General features: G+C 40.4%; 2 protein-coding genes across 5 annotated transcripts in view; one reads left to right on the top strand and one right to left on the bottom strand.

Moving 5' to 3' along the window:
- Nucleotides 1-6695, bottom strand: part of LOC132977818 (RNA-binding motif, single-stranded-interacting protein 2-like) — a 31114-nt gene extending 24419 nt beyond the window's left edge. For 2 of the 3 annotated variants that reach the window (XM_061042696.1, XM_061042697.1), the window contains exon 1: nucleotides 6520-6694. In XM_061042696.1, coding sequence (XP_060898679.1) covers nucleotides 6520-6591 — 72 coding nt within the window. In that variant the 5' untranslated portion in view covers nucleotides 6592-6694. Of the gene's footprint in view, nucleotides 1-6519 lie in introns of all 3 variants that reach the window. The other variant, XM_061042698.1, reaches the window with a different exon arrangement.
- Nucleotides 6696-20269: 13574 nt separating this feature from the next.
- LOC132977808 (low-density lipoprotein receptor-related protein 1-like) overlaps nucleotides 20270-22031 on the top strand; it is a 93680-nt gene continuing 91918 nt past the window's right edge. Inside the window, exon 1 of one of the 2 annotated variants that reach the window (XM_061042660.1) lies at nucleotides 20270-20845. In XM_061042660.1, coding sequence (XP_060898643.1) covers nucleotides 20749-20845 — 97 coding nt within the window. In that variant the 5' untranslated portion in view covers nucleotides 20270-20748. The remainder of the gene's footprint in view (nucleotides 20846-22031) is intronic. The other variant, XM_061042661.1, reaches the window with a different exon arrangement.

The following is a 22031-nucleotide window of genomic DNA, read 5'->3' as shown; positions in this document are numbered from 1 at the left end:
GATAGGTCAGAGATGACGGACAGGGAAGGTCATTGTCACAGGGGAAATAATCCCAATCAGACCAAACTACACAAAGATACAATCAATTCACAAAATCATGAAAAAAGCATCACTTGTCAGTTTTGTTCAGACCATAAGTGGATGCTACACTGTAGCAGTGTTGCCCTTAGCTTGTTTTTTGTTTATGTCCGCATTCCAAGACTGGAAACCAGATAAGCTTATGACTGGCATACTGCAAAATAACCACAGACTGGCAGTCATACTACTAATGTCGGATGTAGTATGCAATATGTACTGCACACTACGTTTGAGAGCAGTATGTATAGGGTTGTTTTAAAAACAGCCTGTGTCTTCCTGTGGGGTTTCTCCAGTCAACCCTAGTTTGACCCCCTGAATTCCATGGATTTCCTGGCTGCTGGGGGGTCTGACTGCCTGCTCCCCACTGCTGCGCACGTCTTCTCTTCAGGCAGCAAAGAGCCATGCTAGTCTGTCCAGCTGACTGACTAGCTGCATGTGTGAATGCAAACAGCCAAAATGTTTCACTCTGACTTTATCCGGAGTTTCCCCCGCCAGCCCCCTTGGTAATTTTTCCGCAGAAGGTCCGAGGGAGCTGAAGTAAGAACGCAGCAGAATATAATCAGGAGAAGTGGATTGAGTGGGAGGGGGAGGTAAAGTTTATTCCATGCGATCGGTGTACGGCCATAGACTATATGCACGCAACCGGTACGATCTCAATGTACTGTACGTAATTAAACTACTGCATTATGTTTTCTGTTCGGCAGAACTGATTCTGTCTAACTACATATAGCTTCGATATACAGGGAAATAGTCTCATTATAGCGCTGAATAGCCGACTCTGTTGCTATGTCTGCCACTTCCACTTCGTCCTTTTCAGGTCAAATCTTTCTCTAAATTCTCTAGAAACGACTTTACCTGCTAATGCACAGATGTAAAGCTTGGCTTGCTGAATGAGGATTCAGCTGCTGAGCTCACCTCAGAGGCATCAACAAACATTTACAATTATTATCTCCTATGAATGCAATTTTCAGGTGACCCCCTTCTCTAATCAATCGTATAAAAAAAGTACATCAGCGTAAATGTAAAAACAAGAAGATTCTCCTTTAAAACAAGGTTCTAGTGTTACTGACATTTTTATGGTTTGAAAACAGTTAAAACACAGCATTTTATATTGCACATTTTTAAAAAGCTTCAAAGTTCCGGAGGAAGTGAATAATTTGCCAAACTAATCTTTTGTTACTGTCATTATAGCGTCGTATAGCGGACTCTGTTGCTTCGTCCGCTACTTCTGCGTTGTTATTTTTACGTCACATCTTAGCTCAAGAGACCCTTTCCCCCCTCCCATCTGACAGGGATAGTCTCCCGCTGTGAGGAGCATATGTGAACAGCAAGGTCAGGAGAATCTGCGGAGAAGTCCTCCTGAAATCTAGATATTTTCAGGAGTGCATATGTGAAAAGGGCTCATGTGTGTCCAGTAAAGCTGCAGTATAGAGGCAGACAGGAAATCCTCTGTGTCTGCTCCTGATGTTATCACACAGCCATCTGAATGAGGAGCTCTGCATTCCAACCAGGTGACAGGGACACCAAAAACACGCCCAAACTCGCTCCTGAATCCTCCTTCCTTCCTTTCTGTCTGCAACTCTCCCCTTTCTTTTGTCTTTCTATATCCACCATTTAATCTTCAAACTGCCTGCCTCTTAATGTTGACCACGACTTAATGCATGGTGCAAATGCAAATGAGGTCAGGTGTCCAGAGCTCAGGAGGTTGGAATCAGATATGTACAAACAGCGGCCCTCGGCTGAGCTAGAGATCCAACAAACCATGAGGCACACTGTCTGGCATCACTGCAGTACCTGGCGTCAGATTTCTGACAGCTGTGCTTTCTCCAAGGACTTGATCTCCCTCTCTACCTGTTCACCTTGGCTGGTGCATTTGGCTGGCACTGGCGTTGGGGTCCAAATCCAAAACATCTGACACATTAAACAAAGGGATAGATAAACACATACCTGGTTTGGGGCCATAGGGACAAAGGTGACTGTACAGAAGAGTCCAGTAAGGATATATTCACTGCAGTGGAACAGCTGGTTGAATACACATGTGCAAGAGTAGACAAGTTGGTGGAAAGGACTTATAGATGTCATGTATCATGCTAAACGTGGTTCGACTTTTAAAACAAAGCAAAAGAGACGTTTTAGTCCTGATACACATCCCCTTTTATGTTTTGTTTTTTTGGGATCAAGATTCATACTTTGCAGAAAATGTTACCGTAAAAAAAAAATCATATGATTGGAATTTCTGTTCTGCACTGTTTTGTACCTCGTAGGACTAGTTGTTGCTCTAACTCTATATGACAGTGCTATTCAATCCCTTGGCAACTGGTTGTCGTTTTTCTACACTGAACCAACTAACACTATCATGTTGGTGTCACAGCGTGAGATTTAACTCAGGGTTACAACATTATGGGAGCAGAAGAGGTGTGACAGTACACACCTATCTTCAAGGCATTAAACATCATACTTCTCCTACTCTGCCTCTATATCTGTTATATAGATAGGCGAAGGCGATGCGAAATAACAGCATAAGAGTGGTAGTCAGATCTACTGTGCTTTGCTCCTAGCTTTAACCTGTAATTATTGACTTTGACTGTGTTTATTGATCACCACAGGAACAACAGTCCCAAAACAAACCAGACTCCAAACAGACTCAAAGTTCACAGCCATATGATTAATACAGCAACAATGTTCGCAATTGGCAATCACCAACAGACACACAACACATTTATAAACCTGTGTTTGTGGAATATAAATCAAATATGGGTGGGATTTAGCTTATCATATATCTCAGAATGGTACAGACATTATGTCTCATTCTCACGGCTTTGTTCATACATCAGGCAATCAGATTTGTTTCTGAAATCACATCTTCAAGAAAGACTGTCTGCGCTTTTAGCATGTGATCAGGTTGGATTAGAGCATGAAGGCATTAACAACCTGTGGTGATGGCATGGGCATCAGTTAGAGAACTCCTACATCCCAGTGCCATTAGCTGGTGCCATATCATACTATGAAGAACATGCTGCACAGTCAAGCAGCTAATATGGCTAACTGCTGTCAATTTGACACCTTCATTTTAGGCTAAACACAAATCATACATTTGAGCCTTTAGGTGCTCTCCTTATTTCACTTATTTCTTTGGTTTGGTATGGGATATTTTCAACAAGCTTATTTTATTTCACACTGTTTCCCATCCAACTGCTGTCATACACAGCACTCAAACTCTAGCCCTTTTCAGACAGCCGTTTCAAGGCGTAATATTTAACATCCCTACGCGTTTTGCCTTCCATATGAATGTCGCAGAGGCATAATGGGGGGACAAATTGATTACCCCTCTGTGCCATCTACAAAGGTGTTACAGGGGCGAGACAGGATCAGCGGAGCAGTGCTGTTTGTGTATGTGGAGCTCCTGCTGCGCTATGCTCTCTTGCACTTCCACAACACCGTAAGGCGATGTGAGTTCACAGACTGGGACACCAATATTACACCAATGCATAATCAATATGAATTTCTTAAGTCATAATGACGGTGGAGCTTTGTTGTGGAGCTTTGTTGGGGAGCTTTGTTGGGGAGCTGTTGTGGAAAATGGCTTCTGTGTGTTTTTAAAGAGTAAAGACCCATATGTAAAAAAAAAAAACTAAAAAAAAACTTGTGGTTCACATGGGGCCAGAATTATGAAGCACTGGTGATGTTTGAGAGCTTCTGAAGGTGGTAAAGAAGTGAGGCCCTTTGCATCATGTAACATCTCACAGCACCCGTTTGTATTTCTTTTGGAACTAGAATCTGTTTGAATCTATACATTGTGTGCTAAGGCATTAGATCTTTAAATCGCAGCTGTATGGGCCATTTATTGAAAAGACTCCCGCCACCCTCCTGAAGCATAACACATAGCCTATACCAACCAAATTTGATTTGAGAACATTGATTCTAGTTTCAGGAGGAAACGAGTTCCCGAGTTAGGGTAGGAGCAGCTGGCTTAAAGCACAACAGAAACCGAAACACCCTTTTGTCATCGCCGTGGTCGGTAATCACCTGGCATACCCAAAGAGCACTTTAGAGCAAATTAGTGATGAGACTATTTTTCTGTACTCATGCAGCTCAGGTATTGCAGACTGCATGCAAGAGATAACACAGAGTTGGGAGGAGGTGGGGGAAATGGGAGGAGGAAACCGTAAAAATCACAACACAGGAACTTGACCTCTTTGTGAACTTTAGAGGAGCCTGGGACCACTAAAAAAAAGGGAGGAGACATCTTTACGTCCTTTTTTATGGCCCTAATTCTTCATAATAATATAGGCTATTAGTCAAGTCAAATGGCCCCAAAATGCTTTAAGTATACACTGCAACAACTTCTTTCCTCATACCCTCTTTATCGTTCTTGATTTTTCAATTCTTATAGGTGAATTTTGAAGTTAAACAAAGCAAGCCTATTTCCAGAAATGTTAAATGTTTGATTCAACTTGTGAAATATCCACAACAGCAGCCCTGGGATTGTTAACTGTTCAGAGATGGAATAGGGCCGAGTCTTGTTCAGTCGACACAGGATATATGGTCAGAGGGAGTATGCTGCCCTGAGTGACACAAGGCTTATGAGGGTTATTAAATGTAACTTTTTTTAAAGACTCCATTTAGAAAGATGGCAACCGCATCTTCATACAACCTGAAATTTGATCATCAAATTACTTGTTGAACTGAAAAAAAATGTAAAGTATTAATTAATGTTTTCATTGTAGAAGAACTATTATTTAACCAAGTACAGAAAGAAAACCTTGTTCAAAATGAGGACAGCTCATTTTAAGCAAACCATTTCTAATCATAGATTAGTATACATGTATCATCTTTAAGTATTATACATCTATTAGAAAGACTTCCAGAAATGACAGAGACCAAATTAAAACTATGAAAGAGGAATTGCTGACACTCACCAGACTCTTCTTCTGACTGCTCCTACAGAACTTCCTTTTAAAAAGTTCAAAGTTCTTTATTTGTCCCATATGAGCTAAAAATGGTTCTCTTTGATAGTTTAGGGAAAGAACTGGTTTTCAAATGCTTTTCTCATAGCAATGAAACAAGGACAAGCCTATAGTTGATACCCGGATGAAGAACTGTCTTTCAATGTATAGTGAAGAAAATGCGATATCATTTCATAAAAATAAATTGCAGTGTGTGTGCGCGCGCGCGTGTGTGTGTGTGTGTGTGTGTGTGTGTGTGTGTGTGTGTGTGTGTGTAGAGCAAACTATTCAAACAATGCTGTTCTCCTCAGACAGACACGAGTGTTGACATCCTATCTGGGAGGATGAGCAGCCAGGCGGTGCCCAAGATCACAGGAAGACATATAGCCTACATTTTCAAAACGCCATTCAGAGGCAGCAACACACACTGTGAAAGCAGATAGAGCTGCTGGGAATCCAGTGCATGTAACATCACATAATATCACCCCTGAGACATTGTGGTCCATTGAGAGCATACACGTGATAGGCTACATGCATCCTCAGAATGTCCCATTTTAAATGCAAAATTAGGAAAATAGATTCACAACAGTTATTTTAAAAAAGGGAAAAGGCAGCTCAGGCATCGTTTAGCTAAATAATATAACATTTAAATCTGATTGTAACGTAGGCTATAGGCATTTTATGTGTTTTCCTATTTCCATCAAACCTGGTTTGGTGTAGATTTAAAGAGAAGAAGCCTATCCTTCCCTGACAGAGGGTCTAATGGGTCCAAAAGTGACAAAGTCAACATTGAATCCAACCACGAAAGCGCGAATCATAATTCCCAGAATGTAGTCCTGAAGGTCTGGTGGGGTTTTTCGAGGGGTGGGGCATATCCCGCTTTCAGATGGGAAACAAGGAAAAAAAAAAAAACTTTGCAAACTTACGCGGCAGCGGAGACAATGAAGACCTGATTTAACATCAGATATGAGTGTCTCCGGGGCTCGCGGGAGAAAAGATGCCGAATTTATTTTGTTCCATCTTTTGCTCTTGTCCTGCCTCTCACCCTACCCCCACTTCCACAAACACATCCAGACTCGGCAGGGACGCGCTATCCCGACGCGGCACAGTTACCCATAAAAGTTGCTCTCCACCATTGACTTTTTCCAAATGAGTGAGCAGAGCCGTATCGACATCCTTCACTGTACTACACAGACACAAGCTCAAGCACAAACACTAAATATAACAGGCGGCAAACATGACAGGACCGAGCGCGAGCGAATTTCCCACTTACACACACACGCACACACACACAAACACACACGCACACACACTGAGCACGACTGCCATACGCTGTGTTTTCACTCCACCAAGTCCTAAGTTAAATTCAGTACGTTACGCTTTCAAGGACACTGCAGCTTACTGTCACAAGCCTTTTAATGTGGCGACAGACGCGGGCGACTTGTCCTGCTGGGCGAACAAGACAAAAACACGGGGAAATCCCCAAAGCGTTTACCTTTTTGCTGTTTCTGTTGTTATAGCCGTTGTAAGGGTTGATTCCTGCCCTTGGCGGTACGGAGAGCAGCATTTTTCTCGGCGCTATGTCCGGAGCCGTGAGCTCAGCCCAGGCTGCCAGCTGACGTCAGCAGCTGGGGAAGTGAGAGCCTGGAGTCCCGCTGACTGACTGCGAGTGGTGCTGCTGCTGCGGCAGGACAGGCAGGCAGGGGCCCCCACTGCTGGCCCCCAGGCTACTTCAGGGGTCCACACAGAGACGAGGGGGTTAGCATTGGCTTTAATCACCGCCCCTTGTATTTTAGATTTCCGGAACAGACTGAGAAAGAATTAGGCCTACTAAAAAAAAAAAAAAAGAAGCCTCTCACAACTGTGACTATTAAAACAGAAGACTTGTTTTGTCAGTTTTTCGGGTGCATATGTGGAGCTGGGGGTCCGTAAAACGCTCCTTTACTTAATTAAAGATATCAATGTATTCTCAAAAGTGATGTCCATTTTGCAACAATGATTTAACTCCAGTAAAACAAAAGTATTTCCTGATTATTTCTTTTCATTTCAATATTAAAACAAAAACAAAAAAATGTTTTTGACGGACAAAAAAAACATCTAAAGACATCACTTTCAACTTTTAAACTGAATTGAACATTTTTCATGATTTTCTAGGCCTATAGCCTACATACCTACGTTAGTAACATAAAAAATGTATATCAGCGTGGATAACCAAGAATCATGCCTTTATGATAGCTTATATGCCCCCACTTCAACAATATTGAGACAATCAGCAGGTTCATAAAGCCAAACATTGTTGTTTTTGAGACTATCTGTGATAAGGTAAAATGAAACATAAAAGGACTCCAACACTTGACCGGAGTGTGTGAGTGTGTGTGTGCGTGTTTGTGTGTGTGCTCTTTGATTCTCCGACTGTCCTTTTCTTTGCTTGTCTAACCTTCTCTCTGTGTTTGTTTGTATTGATTGCTCAGCACTCTTTAACCTCTGTAGTAGAAATTTGCCCTCCAAACAAAATTGCCCAAGTAATGTTAAAACACAGCCCTAGTTAAAGATCTCTGCAGGTTCCCTTGGTGAATTTATTATAAATTATAGAAGTTCAGATTCAGTTCATGTAGAAGCAAGAAAAGTCTTTAAACTCCTTAATGAGCACCTTTAAAACACACACACTATGCAGTTTCATTACATACTACTAAACTGTTTAATCAGTGCCATAAAAAAGATTTATAAAGATCGTCTCACTTATTCCCTTACATTTTCCTTTATTTAAAGTGAATCCTACGAGTGAGCGATACAAAATATTTTCCACCAGGTTCCATGTTGGTATCATTAATAAACCATGTTCGATATACAAATGTATGGATACTGCTTTCCAGTCTAATGCAGTTACTAAACCTTTCAGTTCTGCAAAAACGAATATATAGCTGATTTTGTGTGTTTTTTCTCTCTCATAATTTTGTTTTTTTTTAGCTCTGACTTCCAGTCAAAATATTTTTGCCTCATCTTGTTTTATAATCAAGAGTTAATCATGTGTTTGGGTGCTGCCCTATCCGTGAAAATGCTGATGATTCTGCTGATTTCCTGAAATGGAAGACATTAGTCCTCTCATTAACATGATTATAAAATATGCAGCAAAACACTTTATCAGACGAAGTGAAAACTCTGGAGGTATTTTGCCAGAGGGAACCTCTACAAAGGTAATGTCTTCCAAATGGTGTAAAGTAAACATGTGATCAGAAGATGTGGACTAGTCATGGTTTATAATGCAGCAAGTCCACTCCATCTGGTTCCCGCGCTAACGTTGTCCTGCAGTTTCCTCTGAAGGTCACAGACTAATAAAGCTGTTAAACAGCAGACACACATACACACAGAGCACTAAACCTAAACATTTGCCATCAGAGTGTGAATGAGCACTGTCCTGACATTACCTTTCACATCCTATCCAAGGCAGACTACTCAGAGACTCGGGCTTGTTATCCACTTCTGCTATATTTAAAAACCTTTTCACTTTCTCTTGTTGCAGGCTGCTGCTGAAACCTGATTCTTCAAATGCTGTGGCTTTCAAAGTTATCACAACTGGTTACACTACGAAGCAGCAGTTGTTCAAAGTTGGGTTTTTTTTGCACATTTTATGAAAGGGCATATATGGTGAGGTATGCAAAAAAATGCAAAATGTAGAGGAGAAGCATACATTTTTAGTCCAGTATGCACAAAACTAAGCACATATCTTCTTCAAACATAGAGGTGATACAAAACACAGTTTCTTTAAGAGCAAGCAGGCTGGATGATTCTCACACTGCACTTTGATTTTTTTGTACAACTGGTGGGCAGAATTGACTTTCCCTCAGAATGTGTGCGTCTGTTATTCAAATGAGAGAGCTGAGCTGGACGACCTTGCCAATCCTCAAAACTAAAGTTTGACTGTGGCTCCAAAAAAAATTCAAATACATTTTATATTTTGAATAGTATACTAAAAATGTTGTAAAAAGTAAAGAGATCTCTTGATTTTCTCTTGTACAATTATCAGCTTCTTTTTTTGTTTGATAAAAACATGACTTTGAATTTATTGAATCTGCATTTTCCTCCTCCAGTGTATCTGTTCATTTTCTTCTGACTTTTTGGACAAATTTAGTGGTGGAAACAGTATTTCATTAAATTAGCGCTGCTTCATTCAGTCTCAGACTGCCTGTCTGTGGGCTGCGTTCAGGAACACACCAGTGACATTGTTGCACTCAGCAGAACCTCAGTCTGGCACGACCCGCCACTTTGACGACATGAACATTGTTTGGACGTCAACAGGCTGGTTGCTAAGTAACCCAGCCCCCTCCATCCCAAGTGTTCTGGCCTTATTACCTCTAGGGTAGCTAAGCCGTCTGCGTTTGACTGCCCATAAGTGTAAATGTGGGAGTGAAAGTCGCTGAATTGCCTAATGGTGTTTAATGAGGATAGAGGAGATGCTGCATTGCGCCTTTTTCCAGCTTGAATTCAATATGACCTAGACGTAACATTTGTGGGTTTCAAAACACAGATCAAAGGTTATTCGATAAATCTGAGCTTCGTGGTCTATCTTTACCGGTAAAAATGCTTCTTTCTTTTTTTTCTTTATCTTAAATAACAATAATAAAAAAACATAATCTGAAAGAAAAGTTCTTAGTTTTCAATTTTGCACAAAACACTACAGCAAAACAGTCACAAATACCATGCAGCCTTAACACAACCTATTTAAGGACAACAGCACAAGTTGAGGAAATACCACCTTTCCACCCTTTGCCTGCAACACACACAAACACACACACACACACACACACACACACACAGACAGGCTCCCTTCCTCCCAAACAACAGCCCACTTTGATGACAGAGGTTCAACCCCCACGCTATAGAGGCTGATTGTGTGCATGTGTGTGTGTGTGTGTGTGTGTGTGTGTGTGTGTGTGTGTGTGAGTGGATGTGAATGGTGTGGAAGGGTTCAGGGAGTTCATGTGTGAGTGAGGGACTCGGTCATTGAGACTGTCAGTGTGGGGTTCAAGGTCACAGTGGCTAACAGAGGGGGAGAGACAGCAAACAGTAGGTGAACACACAGAAGGTGGGGAAAAGGAAAAGTTCACTTTTGAAAGTTGTGTAAGGAAAGGAGTCACACTTTTTCACACTGAAAGAAGAAAAACACACACTCTAAATTCATCTTTAAGCACACTTTACCTTAAAAACCTAGAGGGAATTTTCGCAAACATGTGGAGCTCAAGTTAAACTGCTTTTTATCAGTGTTTATCCGTAATTGTTATCATCAGACATAAACCTTTGGTCCACTGTTTAATGTCTGAAATAATGTTGTAATATTAAAAATAGAGCTTTTTAATTATACTATAAAACATGCAATACCACATATTAAAGTTGTAAACATAAAAAAATCAGCCTGTTTTGCCGTTACTTACATCAGTGTTGTTGTAAAGTCGAAACAGTGAAATGATATGTAAGACAGCTTCAGGCAAACAGATGGATGTGTATGAATGCTTCACGTGAGAGAGTTTTTTGTTTTTTTTTACACGTCCACTGAGCAGACCACACACACACACTCAGACGGCAGACAATCCGTCAAGCATTGTGGTTGGAATGTGTTTGTGAGGGAGAGTGTGAGAGAGAGAAGTTTTGGTGAGGAAGGCTTGAGGGGAATGGTTGAACATAAACAAAACAAACACTGTGCGTGTAGACAAAGGTCTGTTTCATTTGTGAATGTGACTTTGTATGTATGTATGTGTATGTATGTGGGGGAAACACGTCAAAATTCCCCTGTTCAGAAAATAGCAGAATGTTTTATTATGTGTTAAATGGCGTGGTAAAAATGTACATGGTGTACGCCCAGTGATTGTTTTTCTTTATTTAAGCACATTTAGCAAAACAAGATCTGAAGCGAGATCTGTCTTATTTCATTTGTTTCCTTTTAAGAGAAACTTGATTGCAGATTGATCAAAGTTTGGTGCCCTTAGCAGTTAAGACATTGAACCCTCGGCCTGCAAAACCAAAAAATAAGGACTAATAATAAATTAATTTTAATGTCTAACATCATCTGCAAACACAATCACTCACCATGAAATGATTTTACATGGTGATAGGTTCTCAACAGACATTTTTTTAAACATTCAAAACTTAATGGTCACATCTTGTTACATTGACATTAGTTCCAACAAACTTCAAGGTTCAAATCAAATAAACATTTCACACTTGATTTAAAGCCATATCTATTTTTAGATGCTCATGTAAGTCTAATCCAATTAGGTAGTCAACTGGTTTACATCGTGTTTGCTTTTCTGCCTTAACGCTTTGTTTTTTTACTGGATTATCCAAACTCTGATGATAGAAATTCCGTCACTACTCTTGGATGCAGTTATTATACCTCACATGTGCAATCGAACCACCACAGAGAATGAATAACAAGTTTTATTGAAGAAATTGTGTAATAATTGAAAACAAAACTAAAAACTGGATCATAGCCATATCTTTTATGGCACAACATTGCTAAACTCAAAGTTTCACCTTAATTTGTCCAGCATTTGTTTTTGTTTTCTTTTGGCAAATGAGGTTTCCAGCTTTTCCTGAAGCTCGCTGTTAGATTCTGGTTGCAGCTGGAAATAATCTGAGCAACAGATTCGAGTGTAAAGAGGCAGAAATAGAGAAAGTCTGGTGATGGAGCAAGGGAAGGAGAGAAGGAGGGAAGGGGGTGAGGGATGGGGGGGAGGTGAGGTGGGGGAGGGGGAGGCAAAGCTCTTGGGGGAAGGGCTGTTTGTGCATGCCTTGAATTCCTAAGGTGTTATCAGCATTGCCTGGTCCATAATTGTTCCTTCGGAAGAGGGAAAAAAAAACTACTGACTGTAAAACCCAGTAAAGCTCTGTCTCTGTTGGAAGTCCTAAAGACGGGGCCTCTGTAACTTTAATCTTTGAAATGTCTCCTTTGAACCTTTCTCTTCTTACAATGTTCAAGATTTAGATTAAAGAATAATTCTGCCCTTTCTCCCTGTTATTGATGATAAAAGCTTCCTAATAACCTACTGTTCTAGATTGCAATCAAGTTGTGACTCAAATGTTCAAATGTTCCCTCTGTTAAATAAGTCTATGAAATATTTTGTGTTTTCAGCGTCTTGTAGCTCAGCAGACTTGTAAGAACTTCTTTTGTTTGGAAATGAGTTTTATTTTATAACATCATAGTTATTCATTTTACTTTAACACTTAAGAAAGCATCTCACTTTGGTAAGACTCTTAAACATTTCATGTCCTTATTAATAGAAGGGGGAAAAATGTTCAACATTTATTTTATACGCAAACTAAGCTTCAATAACAGCAAATTAAAACACATGCACCAGAAACAAAATAGGAAGTGTCCTCTAGTTTCTCCTTTACACAAGACTGACGTCTGTTATGTGTCAAACCAATGCCCGTTACTCCAACAGCTGCAAAAGAGGAATTCATGCACTGGCAAGATTAGCAGTGTTCTGTGAGTCATCTTCAGAATGAGTAGTTGAAAAGAGAAGCATGATGTAAAAAAAAAAAATGAAAGAATCAAAATACATTTCTTTTTTTGTTTTTGTTTCAAAATGGCTGCAGTAAATTCCCTGCTCTATTTTCCTCCAGAATTGAGACTATGCTGGTGGGACACACACGCACAGGATGTGATTCTGGGAACTTTGATTGATGAGGTAATCCATCTGGCTCTGAAGCGAGGGAGGAGAGGACGAGAGCACTGACGAAGGGAGAGGAGAGGGAGGGAGAGAGGGAGTGTAGAGGATGAGTGATGATGTATAGGCCCAAATCATGATGCAGTCTACAGATTTATGGATGTGTGTGTGGGCAGATGTGTTTTGTGCATATGAGGGCCTGTTTTGTCCGTGGTCAGATGAAAATACATTTTTACATTACATCTTTAAGCCGTCTATCCTTGATTGCTTGGATAATTAGAAATGCCGTGTATCTTAACACTAACGCAGTGTGACCTGTTTCTCTGTTACTCCAGCCTGGCTTCCATCACAGCTGCAGTGAGCATGGGCGGAGGTGCATCATGGGCCCGAGCTGTGGATGAAAGAATGACGCATGAAATAGTTGCTCCAGTCGTGACACAAACCAGATGAATGGTGTTTTCATTTACTCCGTCAATAAAATCGCCCTGGATAGAAACTCGCCCGCAGAGCAGGGGAGCTCTTTTAGCAGGAGACTAATAACCTGCACTTTGCTGAAATGTAACAGTGAAGGTGTGAAAATCAATCTTGCTGGGAGAGGAATCACTCATTCGCTGTCGGTCTACTGAAACTGATGTTTACCAGTTTGTAATCCTGTGAAGAGAAAGTGAAAGCTGTTGTCCTACTGCATCATGGTGACAGTCTCACACTCACTGATACTTCACTTTGATACGTTTGTCTTGTTTTTCTACATATTGGGGACTACCAACACCTGTTACGCTTTTAATATAAATGTTAAAATACAACTCTTATACTTTATTTTGAAGGTTACTTGAGGGAAATCTGAAAATCAAAAGGCAAATCTGTAACTAAGGGATATAATTTTGTTATGAATGAATCCTTCTCATGCAACGCATGAGTCATGTGACAGATGATGTTACGACATGATTCTGCAGAAGAATAGATCAATAAACATGAGCTGCAGATGGAGGAGCAAATAGCTGAGATAAATGAGTTGAATAATGGAGGGCACAGTGCTAGATTAATGAATGATGCGCACATATATATAGTATCAGTGAGTCACTTTCTATCGACTGAAGGGTCAAATATCAGCATGAGCAACTACAGCTCAACTCCTCTTTCTGTGCCTCTCTTACACACACGCACACACACACACACGCACGCACACACACACACACACACACACACACACACACACACACACACACAACTTGTTGGAAACTGATTTTGAGATTATTTCGAACACAGATGCTAATTTACCTTCCACTTTGAAAAAAAAAATCTGTGGTTGGACTTTGAAGTTAAGATCAAAATAAAAACGAATTTTGGACTGCTGTTCATTGGGATATCTGTTATCTGTGTTATACTTCCATCTGCTGGCAGTTTGTGTGAAACACAACTGCATTTCAGACTAAGAAAGATCACATTTCTTCTTCTATGAGCCAAAGGAAATGTCTGTGTAAGCAGCAGAGTTATTCATGTGCTCAGATCCAGCTCAATGTGTGTTTTATGTCTTCCCTTAATCAAGCAAAGCTTTGAAATTCCACACTTATTTTCTAACTGTGACATCTCAATATGAAGTCATGTTCTTGTGAATCCTCCATACAGGTCACATGTCTATGAGTTATTGTGTCTTTAATGGAGGAGTGGTCACTTAGGGACATCATTTTTGGAAAAGTTGAAACGTAAAAGAAAATGAATTTTCTCTTTCAGATCCTGACAATGATCAAAGTACAAGCAGACTTGTCTCAGAATTAAGTAACTACACAACCAGCATTTGGAATTTGTATAACAGATGCTAAATTCAATCTTTATTGGGTGTTATCTTACATCTGTATCCTCTTACATCTTACCCAACTACCCTGATAAAAGCTTAAAATGCAAAAAATGCAACAACAAAAATTTAATGAAAACCCTGTCCATTTATTTTGAGGGTTTATTTTTTAATTCCAAGGTTGAGAATCAGCGTTGTGCAACTGTGACTTTGTATGCCACACTGAAAGAAAACAAAATGAAGCACCTAGAATCTAGCTAAACAACTAAGGGAAACTAAAAACACATCAGGAAGAGTGAATCAGTAAAATAACTGTCATATCACACGACAAAGCTCGTTTAAAGTGGCACTTTGTCTGTCTCTGGAAGCATAACAGCCTCATTTCAGATAATGAAGTAGTTTGCTCAAAAAGAGCTGTTTCCCTTCCAGCAGCCTGGCAGGAAAGAGCTCAATAAATACAATGAAAACAAGGCCCTAAAATCAAGAGAAGATGGTTTGGATTACACTCTTCCATACAGCTCTGTAATGTGTTTTGATGGACTCTTTATGGGATAACTGATTTTTCTCTTATTATTACTTTAAAAATAAATAAAAAGGACACAAAGGATCTATTGTTCTTTAAAATGTCATACAGCCAATGCAGACCCACTAGGGGTCAGTGCTGTGTAACTTTTCACAGACGAGATCCGTTAGTGGTGGTTAACGTAAACCAAACCAGTTGGTATAAGCCTCCTTAACTTCATCAGAAAAATTAGAAACGCAAAACAGCTGGAGACTACTTAAAAACTGTATCAAAAGAATGCCTTGGCCTGAATTTATTCAGGTACAGAATTACTGAATCTTCCTCTTCTCGAAACATATTGAAGATGTCAACGTTATTGGATTGAAAAGTCTGTTTTTTTCGAGACACGTCGACACATTTCTTTCTCTTCTTATGTGCTATGCCAGATGTTTCCTGACTGTGTTTTTCCACTGGAATGGCACATGTAAAATTACAAATAGGTGTGAAAACTAACCAATAAAAGAGGAGCTGTGATATCTTAAAGGTAAATGACATTTCCCAACTTACATTTAGAGCAATTAACCTGTGACTAGCTTTGGACTTGTCCCTAAGGATTTCATACTCATCCAAACCTCAGAGCAGACTATAAAAACATATTGAGAGCAGACATCAGGCCAGTGTTTGAAGGCTGAAGGTCAGTTACACTTGTTGTGTTTCAGAGTGACTGATTTGAACTAAACAACAGGATTGTTTTATGTCCATGTCCTTAAGTAACAGGAAAGGGTAAAGCCTGCCTATATTGGTAATACATGGCTTTAATTGTTGAGTGCTGTTTGCTTTTGTGTTGTTTAATACCAGAACAAATCTGGTTTCATTTGTTCTTGCACAAGAGACTTTCTGAATGTGAAACTTAATAGAGAAACCTTGTTATTTTTTAAAGTGATGTAAAAAGTTTAGCTGAAAACATTTAACCTTTATATAACCTTCTTCTGATTTGATTATACTCTTTAAAATTACTTTGTAAATGTTTTATATCTGGAAAAGACCTTTCTCACAGAAAAAAAACTCATGCTAGTATCTTTACAATTTCAGAATATGGACCTGACCTTGGGTGACAAGGCATCAATCTTTGTTGTGGAAAACAAAACAAACCACAATGCCATGGAAATATTGCAGATTCACTTCCTTTATCCATTCCCCATTGAGATGACCTGCTGTAGAGGACCACAATCTTACTGTTAGCCGTTATGTTCTTCCCTTTAAACTATAGTTTAAGCTTTCAACGTGTTCTTCTGAAAAAGAATGCTATTCTGAAGGGTATGCAGAGTCTTCTGACGTTCATCACAGCAACGAAAGCAATAAAGTTGTAAAAAATTAAATAAAAAGATCTTCTGGTTTTTTTTCAATGGAAATGTTTATTCTGACAAAGAGTTTTGCAATTTTTTTCCAGCATGGTTTCCAAAGTAACAAGCCAAACCTTATGTCACCACAAAAGGCTATGTGGATGATTGAGTATTGAATTATACAAACGATGGAACCTGAATCTATGAGATGTTTGGTTGGAAGACTCTGTAGCTCATTACTTCTTAAAGGGAGATACATCTCACATTGCTAAAGTTGGGTTTCTCAGTTTATATGTAAAATTGGGTTTTTTCAAGATAGAAAAGCAATGAAGGGATATCTTAATCACCATGGTATTGGTATCACTGTCCAAGAATCAATTCCAAAAGACGCAGTTTTCAGTATAAGTAGTTTGGAATCTGGTGAGGGATCAAATGATTTTTGCTGCACATGTGATCCAAACAGGTTGGTGATGTCACAAGAATGTTAAGGGGGGGGGGGATCTCAGAGGGACTTTGTGAACCTCTTACTCATTATGGCTTCATGAAGCTTCTCTGCTTAGTGAGTTTTACAAAGGCTAGTAGAAAGACAAATCTTAGGCCAGGATTTATGACAGTTTTGGAGAACCACGAATATGGGTTGTGGGATGTAATGTCTTTTACTATACGGAGCCTCAATCTTCAGTGTTTTTGGTTGGAAGTGTCTGAACCTTATAACCCTTCAAATGGGAAGACAATTGATACGACTGAAATTGGATTGGTCAGTACATACATGCATACAGTTGGGTGTTGTGAGCATATCATAAGAGCCATAAATTATGTCTGTTGGGATAAATCTGCCAGAAGGAAATCAAGAAAGTTGTTATGTCTCAGAGCTATAAAATGTCAAGTCATTGCCGAAGAATAAGGAGAGTGGAATGTCATGTGGATTAAAAGAAATAACAAGAGATGGGATTCTTTTACTCCTGCTTTTTCCGATCCTGACCAGTGTAGATCTAAATTAGATTAAAATCCACGGATTGCCCCATGGCATTACTACCCCTGACTTATTTATAAACCATTTATTCCATAACACAAAATTTGGCATTTTTGTGAGTGGGATTTAGTTGAGAGGGACTATTTGAACCCCTTGCTCGTGATGCCTTATATGAAACTCAACACATGTAGGACAAATGGAGCCAAGACAGCATGTGTCATTGAAGTAGCACATACTTATGACAATGTTTGTCTTGAGTTTATTTTATTCCCTTTCTTTAAATCTTATGTAAAACCCTTTGAATCCCATTGTTGTTCAAAGGGGGCTTTACAAACAAACCTGCTTTCCTTGTCTTGCTAAGGTTTACTCTTTTTCTTTTTTGAAAACCTTTGTGTATTTGGCTCCTTCTTACAGTTTAGTTGCTTTGAATATCTGACTTACAAGTAGGAGCTAGAGACAAGAAGGCCATCTGAAAGACTCATTCAAAGGTCTCATAATGTAGCCTTTTTTTTTGCTAGAATTTGAATGACACAACTGGCCACCAACCACTCTGAAATTAATTTGCATGCTGGTCCCTGTTCCGGTCCTCCTGTGACTGCAAGCAGGATTATCTGATGACGTAACAATCCTCTGTTGTGTCATGTCAATAGAGGCATACATTCAGTCCGACTTGAAGGCCACATAATGGCTGGATCTTTGAAAGAAGACAATCCTTGAGATAGAAGCCTACTGAATACAGATTCAAACTCTCATATTAAGAAAATTCATGGATCCACAATCTACATAAGATATTACCAAATAGAAAAATGAATGGGAGTGCAGTTGGACTAAACAAAACACATCAGGGATTAAGTGTATACCTTTAAATTATTCATGTCATAATAATCTTTTAAAATTAGGTTAAGGTTTTCCAATAGGATACTATTGTTTTTTATTCAATATTTAAAGTCAACCCGTCCACTGGGTAGTGACAATGTCCTATGTTAACTATGGTAAAAGATTTCCCAGGATAAATTATAATACAAATATCTTTCTTCCTTCTACCTACCTACCTACCTAACTATCCACCCACCTACCTACCTACCTACCTACCTACCCACCCACCCACCTACCTACCTACCTACCCACCCACCCACCTACCTACCTAACTACCCACCCACCTACCTACCTACCTACCTACCTACCTACCTAACTACCCACCCACCTACCTACCTACCTACCTACCTAACTACCCACCCACCTACCTACCTACCTACCTACCCACCCACCCACCTACCTACCTACCTACCTAACTACCCACCCACCTACCTACCTACCTACCTACCTACCTACCTAACTATCCACCCACCCACCTACCTACCTACCTACCTAACTATCCACCCACCTACCTACCTACCTACCTACCTACCTACCCTCCCACCCACCTACCAACCTACCTACCTACCCACCCACCCACCTACCTACCTAACTACCCACCTACCTACCTACCTACCTACCTACCTACCTACCCACCCACCCACCTACCAACCTACCTACCTACCCACCTACCTACCTACCTACCTACCTACCTACCCACCCACCCACCTACCAACCTACCTACCTACCCACCTACCCACCTACCTACCTACCTACCTACCTACCTAATTACCCACCCACCCACCTACCTACCTACCTACCCACCTACCTACCTACCTACCTACCTACCTACCTAACTACCCACCCACCCACCTACCTACCTACCTACCTACCTACCTCTTTGTCTGTCTGTCTGTCTGTCTGTCTGTCTCTCTCTCTCTTTCTCTTTTCCATTCTTCTGGTTACTCAAAGTGTTTTTACACCACCCAGTCACACACTGATTGAAAAGGCTGCTATGTAAAGTGACCATCAGAAGTAACTAATTACATTCATACACATTCATACGCCGCAAACGAAGCAGCAGGAGCAACTTGGGGTTAAGTGTCTTGCCTAAGGACACATCGCAGCAGGAGCTGGGGGTCGAACCCTCGACCATCCATTAAAGGTTCCAGATAAGTTCATACAAAATCAATCAAATATCAGCTGCAGTGTATTCAGTGTTTATCGATTGTCATTTAAAATCAGTATCCTCTTCATCTAACCCAACTACCCTGATAAATGCTAGAAATGCAAAAAGAATCTCTTAAGCCTGGGTCAATGAAAACCCTGGTGCATTTGATTTGAAGATGTTTCTTGACTTCCATTCAAAAGGTCAAAAATCAGTGTTGTACACCTGTTGCTTTGTATTACACTTTATAATAGTGAGAAGTTATGAATAGCTTTATCATTCTATTGAGAACTTTAATTATTTCTTCTTTTTAGTGATTAATTTAATACTGATTATAATTGTTTGGTTGTTCATATTTGCAAGGTTCTGGAGCTCCTCCGTACTTAACTTCTGAGGGGAAAAAATGGACCAGGATTCAAAATAATTGTGTTCATATTTAATTCCAAGGTTGAAAACATATTATTTTTGGCTAACGATTCCAAATGAGGAAAAATACTTTGTTGAACAAAATGAGCTTGTGCAAATTATTTGTTGCTCATTCGAAATAAAAAAAAAAAAAAGAAACAGAAAGAGAACCTACCATCACGTTTCACTACTGTCGCAGTTGTTTTAATAAACATATCAGCAATACAATTAATCATCATCATTATTGGCACCACAAACACAAAAAGTTTGGGTGCAAGTTAAAAGAAGCTTAAATCGAAATGACAAAAATATAGAAGAAATGGGACTGACACACGACACAGAGCATTGTTGCAGACCCAGGTGAAGGAGTGTGATTTGAGGGAGTTGGATGGGTCCTTATGGGGGTTGTTGGGTGCTGGGGGAGAGAGAGGGATAGAGGGGAGGGCCCGCGAGCTGCTGCTGCTGCGACGTCACTCAGAGCTGACTGACTGACTGAGCCTCAGCAGGCTTCAGGCTCAATCTGCAGCCAGCAGCAGCAGCAGCAGCAGCAGCGGTGGTGGAGCTGGTGGGGAGGAGAGCAACATTATATCCACTTCTTATATTCCCTCCTGCGGCTTCTACACTGTGAGAACAAAAGACAGAGCACTGCCCGACCAGAGGCGCCAGCTCCCCTTCATCTCGACTGCACGCCGGGCTAGCTTGATGCTCGGTTCAGCCTGCTAGCAGCCTTTGTGGCAAGGCTGTCCATGCATCCGTGGAGCCCCTAAAGAAACCCCGGGCTGGGAGAAGCCTCGGCTTTTTTTCCTGCCTTGACAGTCTGCGAAAATTCCCCCCACCCCCCCACCCCGAGTGGACACACAGCAGCATCCTTGTCAGCTTCATTGCGCACCCAGAAAGCGGATTTCCACAGAGGAGCATCATAGCCCGGGCTCGGTTGGTTACACGTCGTCGCCTGTCTGCAACCTCCAGCTTGACAGGACTAAGAGGCGATTGATGACTAATTTTCTTTAAGATAGGCTACAATGTTGCGCGCCACGGCCAACATGTTGGCAACTGGATTGCTTTTCTTGGGATTGTTGCACAGTTTGGAAGTAATCGCTCCAGGGAGGGCTATTGATGGTAAGCAACACTGATTCGCCCATAAATAAAGAGTCTTGTAAAAAAAAAAAAAAAAAAAATTGCTCATAACTATAACTGTGGTCATGGGGATTATCGTAAGACTTACTATGTTTTGTATCTGCGTGCAAGTAGAGAAGTCTGTACCTTGAAGGACTCACTGCTCGTTTGAGTGAAGCTACGTGGAGGGGATGAAACCGAGGCGAGACAATTAAAGCGCTCTTTTGTTTCTCCACTCCCCCCCCCCCCCCCCCCCCCCCCCCACTGCCACATGTGAATATTGCAATGTCACAGCAGTGATCGCACATTCCCGCAAGCCCCCCCCCCCCACTTGATCTCACATTCACCACTGACAGTCAGTGATGGAACTGTAGCAAAGGCCCCGGTATGCAGATCGATGCTTTTATTTCTCACTACTACTATAGTTTTGATTGCTTAAGTGACAGAGAGGCAAACCCATGCCTGGCTTCATATCTTAACAAATATCAGCGTTATATATATATATTTTTTGAAATTGGGCTGTAGTTTTATCAGTTCATATTGATAGGATTTTAATGAGTGGCTTGATGGGTTGACAGCAGTGCCATTGCTCAATCTTACAATACCATATTAGTTATACCCAGATGAGAAATGAAAGTGTGTTTGTGGTTGTTTTTTATTTTTTTTAGAGTTCTTCCACTACACTGTCTGATACCATATGATATGATACCTGTAGCAGTGTCATCCTCTGATACTGCCTGGAATGTGGTTGACCTATCTTACAACTGCTATAAGCCAGGCAATGCTACGATCTGATACCACAATATTTTAGCCTCATCAAAAATCAACAGGTTGTATCATGTAGCCTAACAAACAAACAAACAAACAAACAAACAAACAACAGTGTAATACTAAAGTAGAGAGTAATGTATCTGTAGCCTACATTACGATCAGTAGGCCTACCTGGTAGGTAAAACTGATACAAACAACTCTAGTTTCTTATTTGTTGTTGGAGAGTGATTTTCACACTTGGGCTGAATAAAACTTTTTTTTTTTTACACATCACTATATCAATTTATGTCCATTATATGGATCCCCATGGTTTTCTCTCTCACATGCAAGCTCAGATGTTCAGTGCTGCCATAAACAGGCATGTGTTGCACTGTGTCATTGTTGTGTATCAGATTGATTAGTCAGTGAGCTGTGTGGG

The sequence above is a fragment of the Labrus mixtus genome, chromosome 7 (genome assembly GCF_963584025.1).
Source record: "Labrus mixtus chromosome 7, fLabMix1.1, whole genome shotgun sequence".
NCBI classification, from domain to species: Eukaryota; Metazoa; Chordata; class Actinopteri; order Labriformes; family Labridae; genus Labrus; species Labrus mixtus.
Note: the sequence above shows the minus strand (reverse complement) of the source record. Positions and strands in the feature narration are given on the sequence as shown.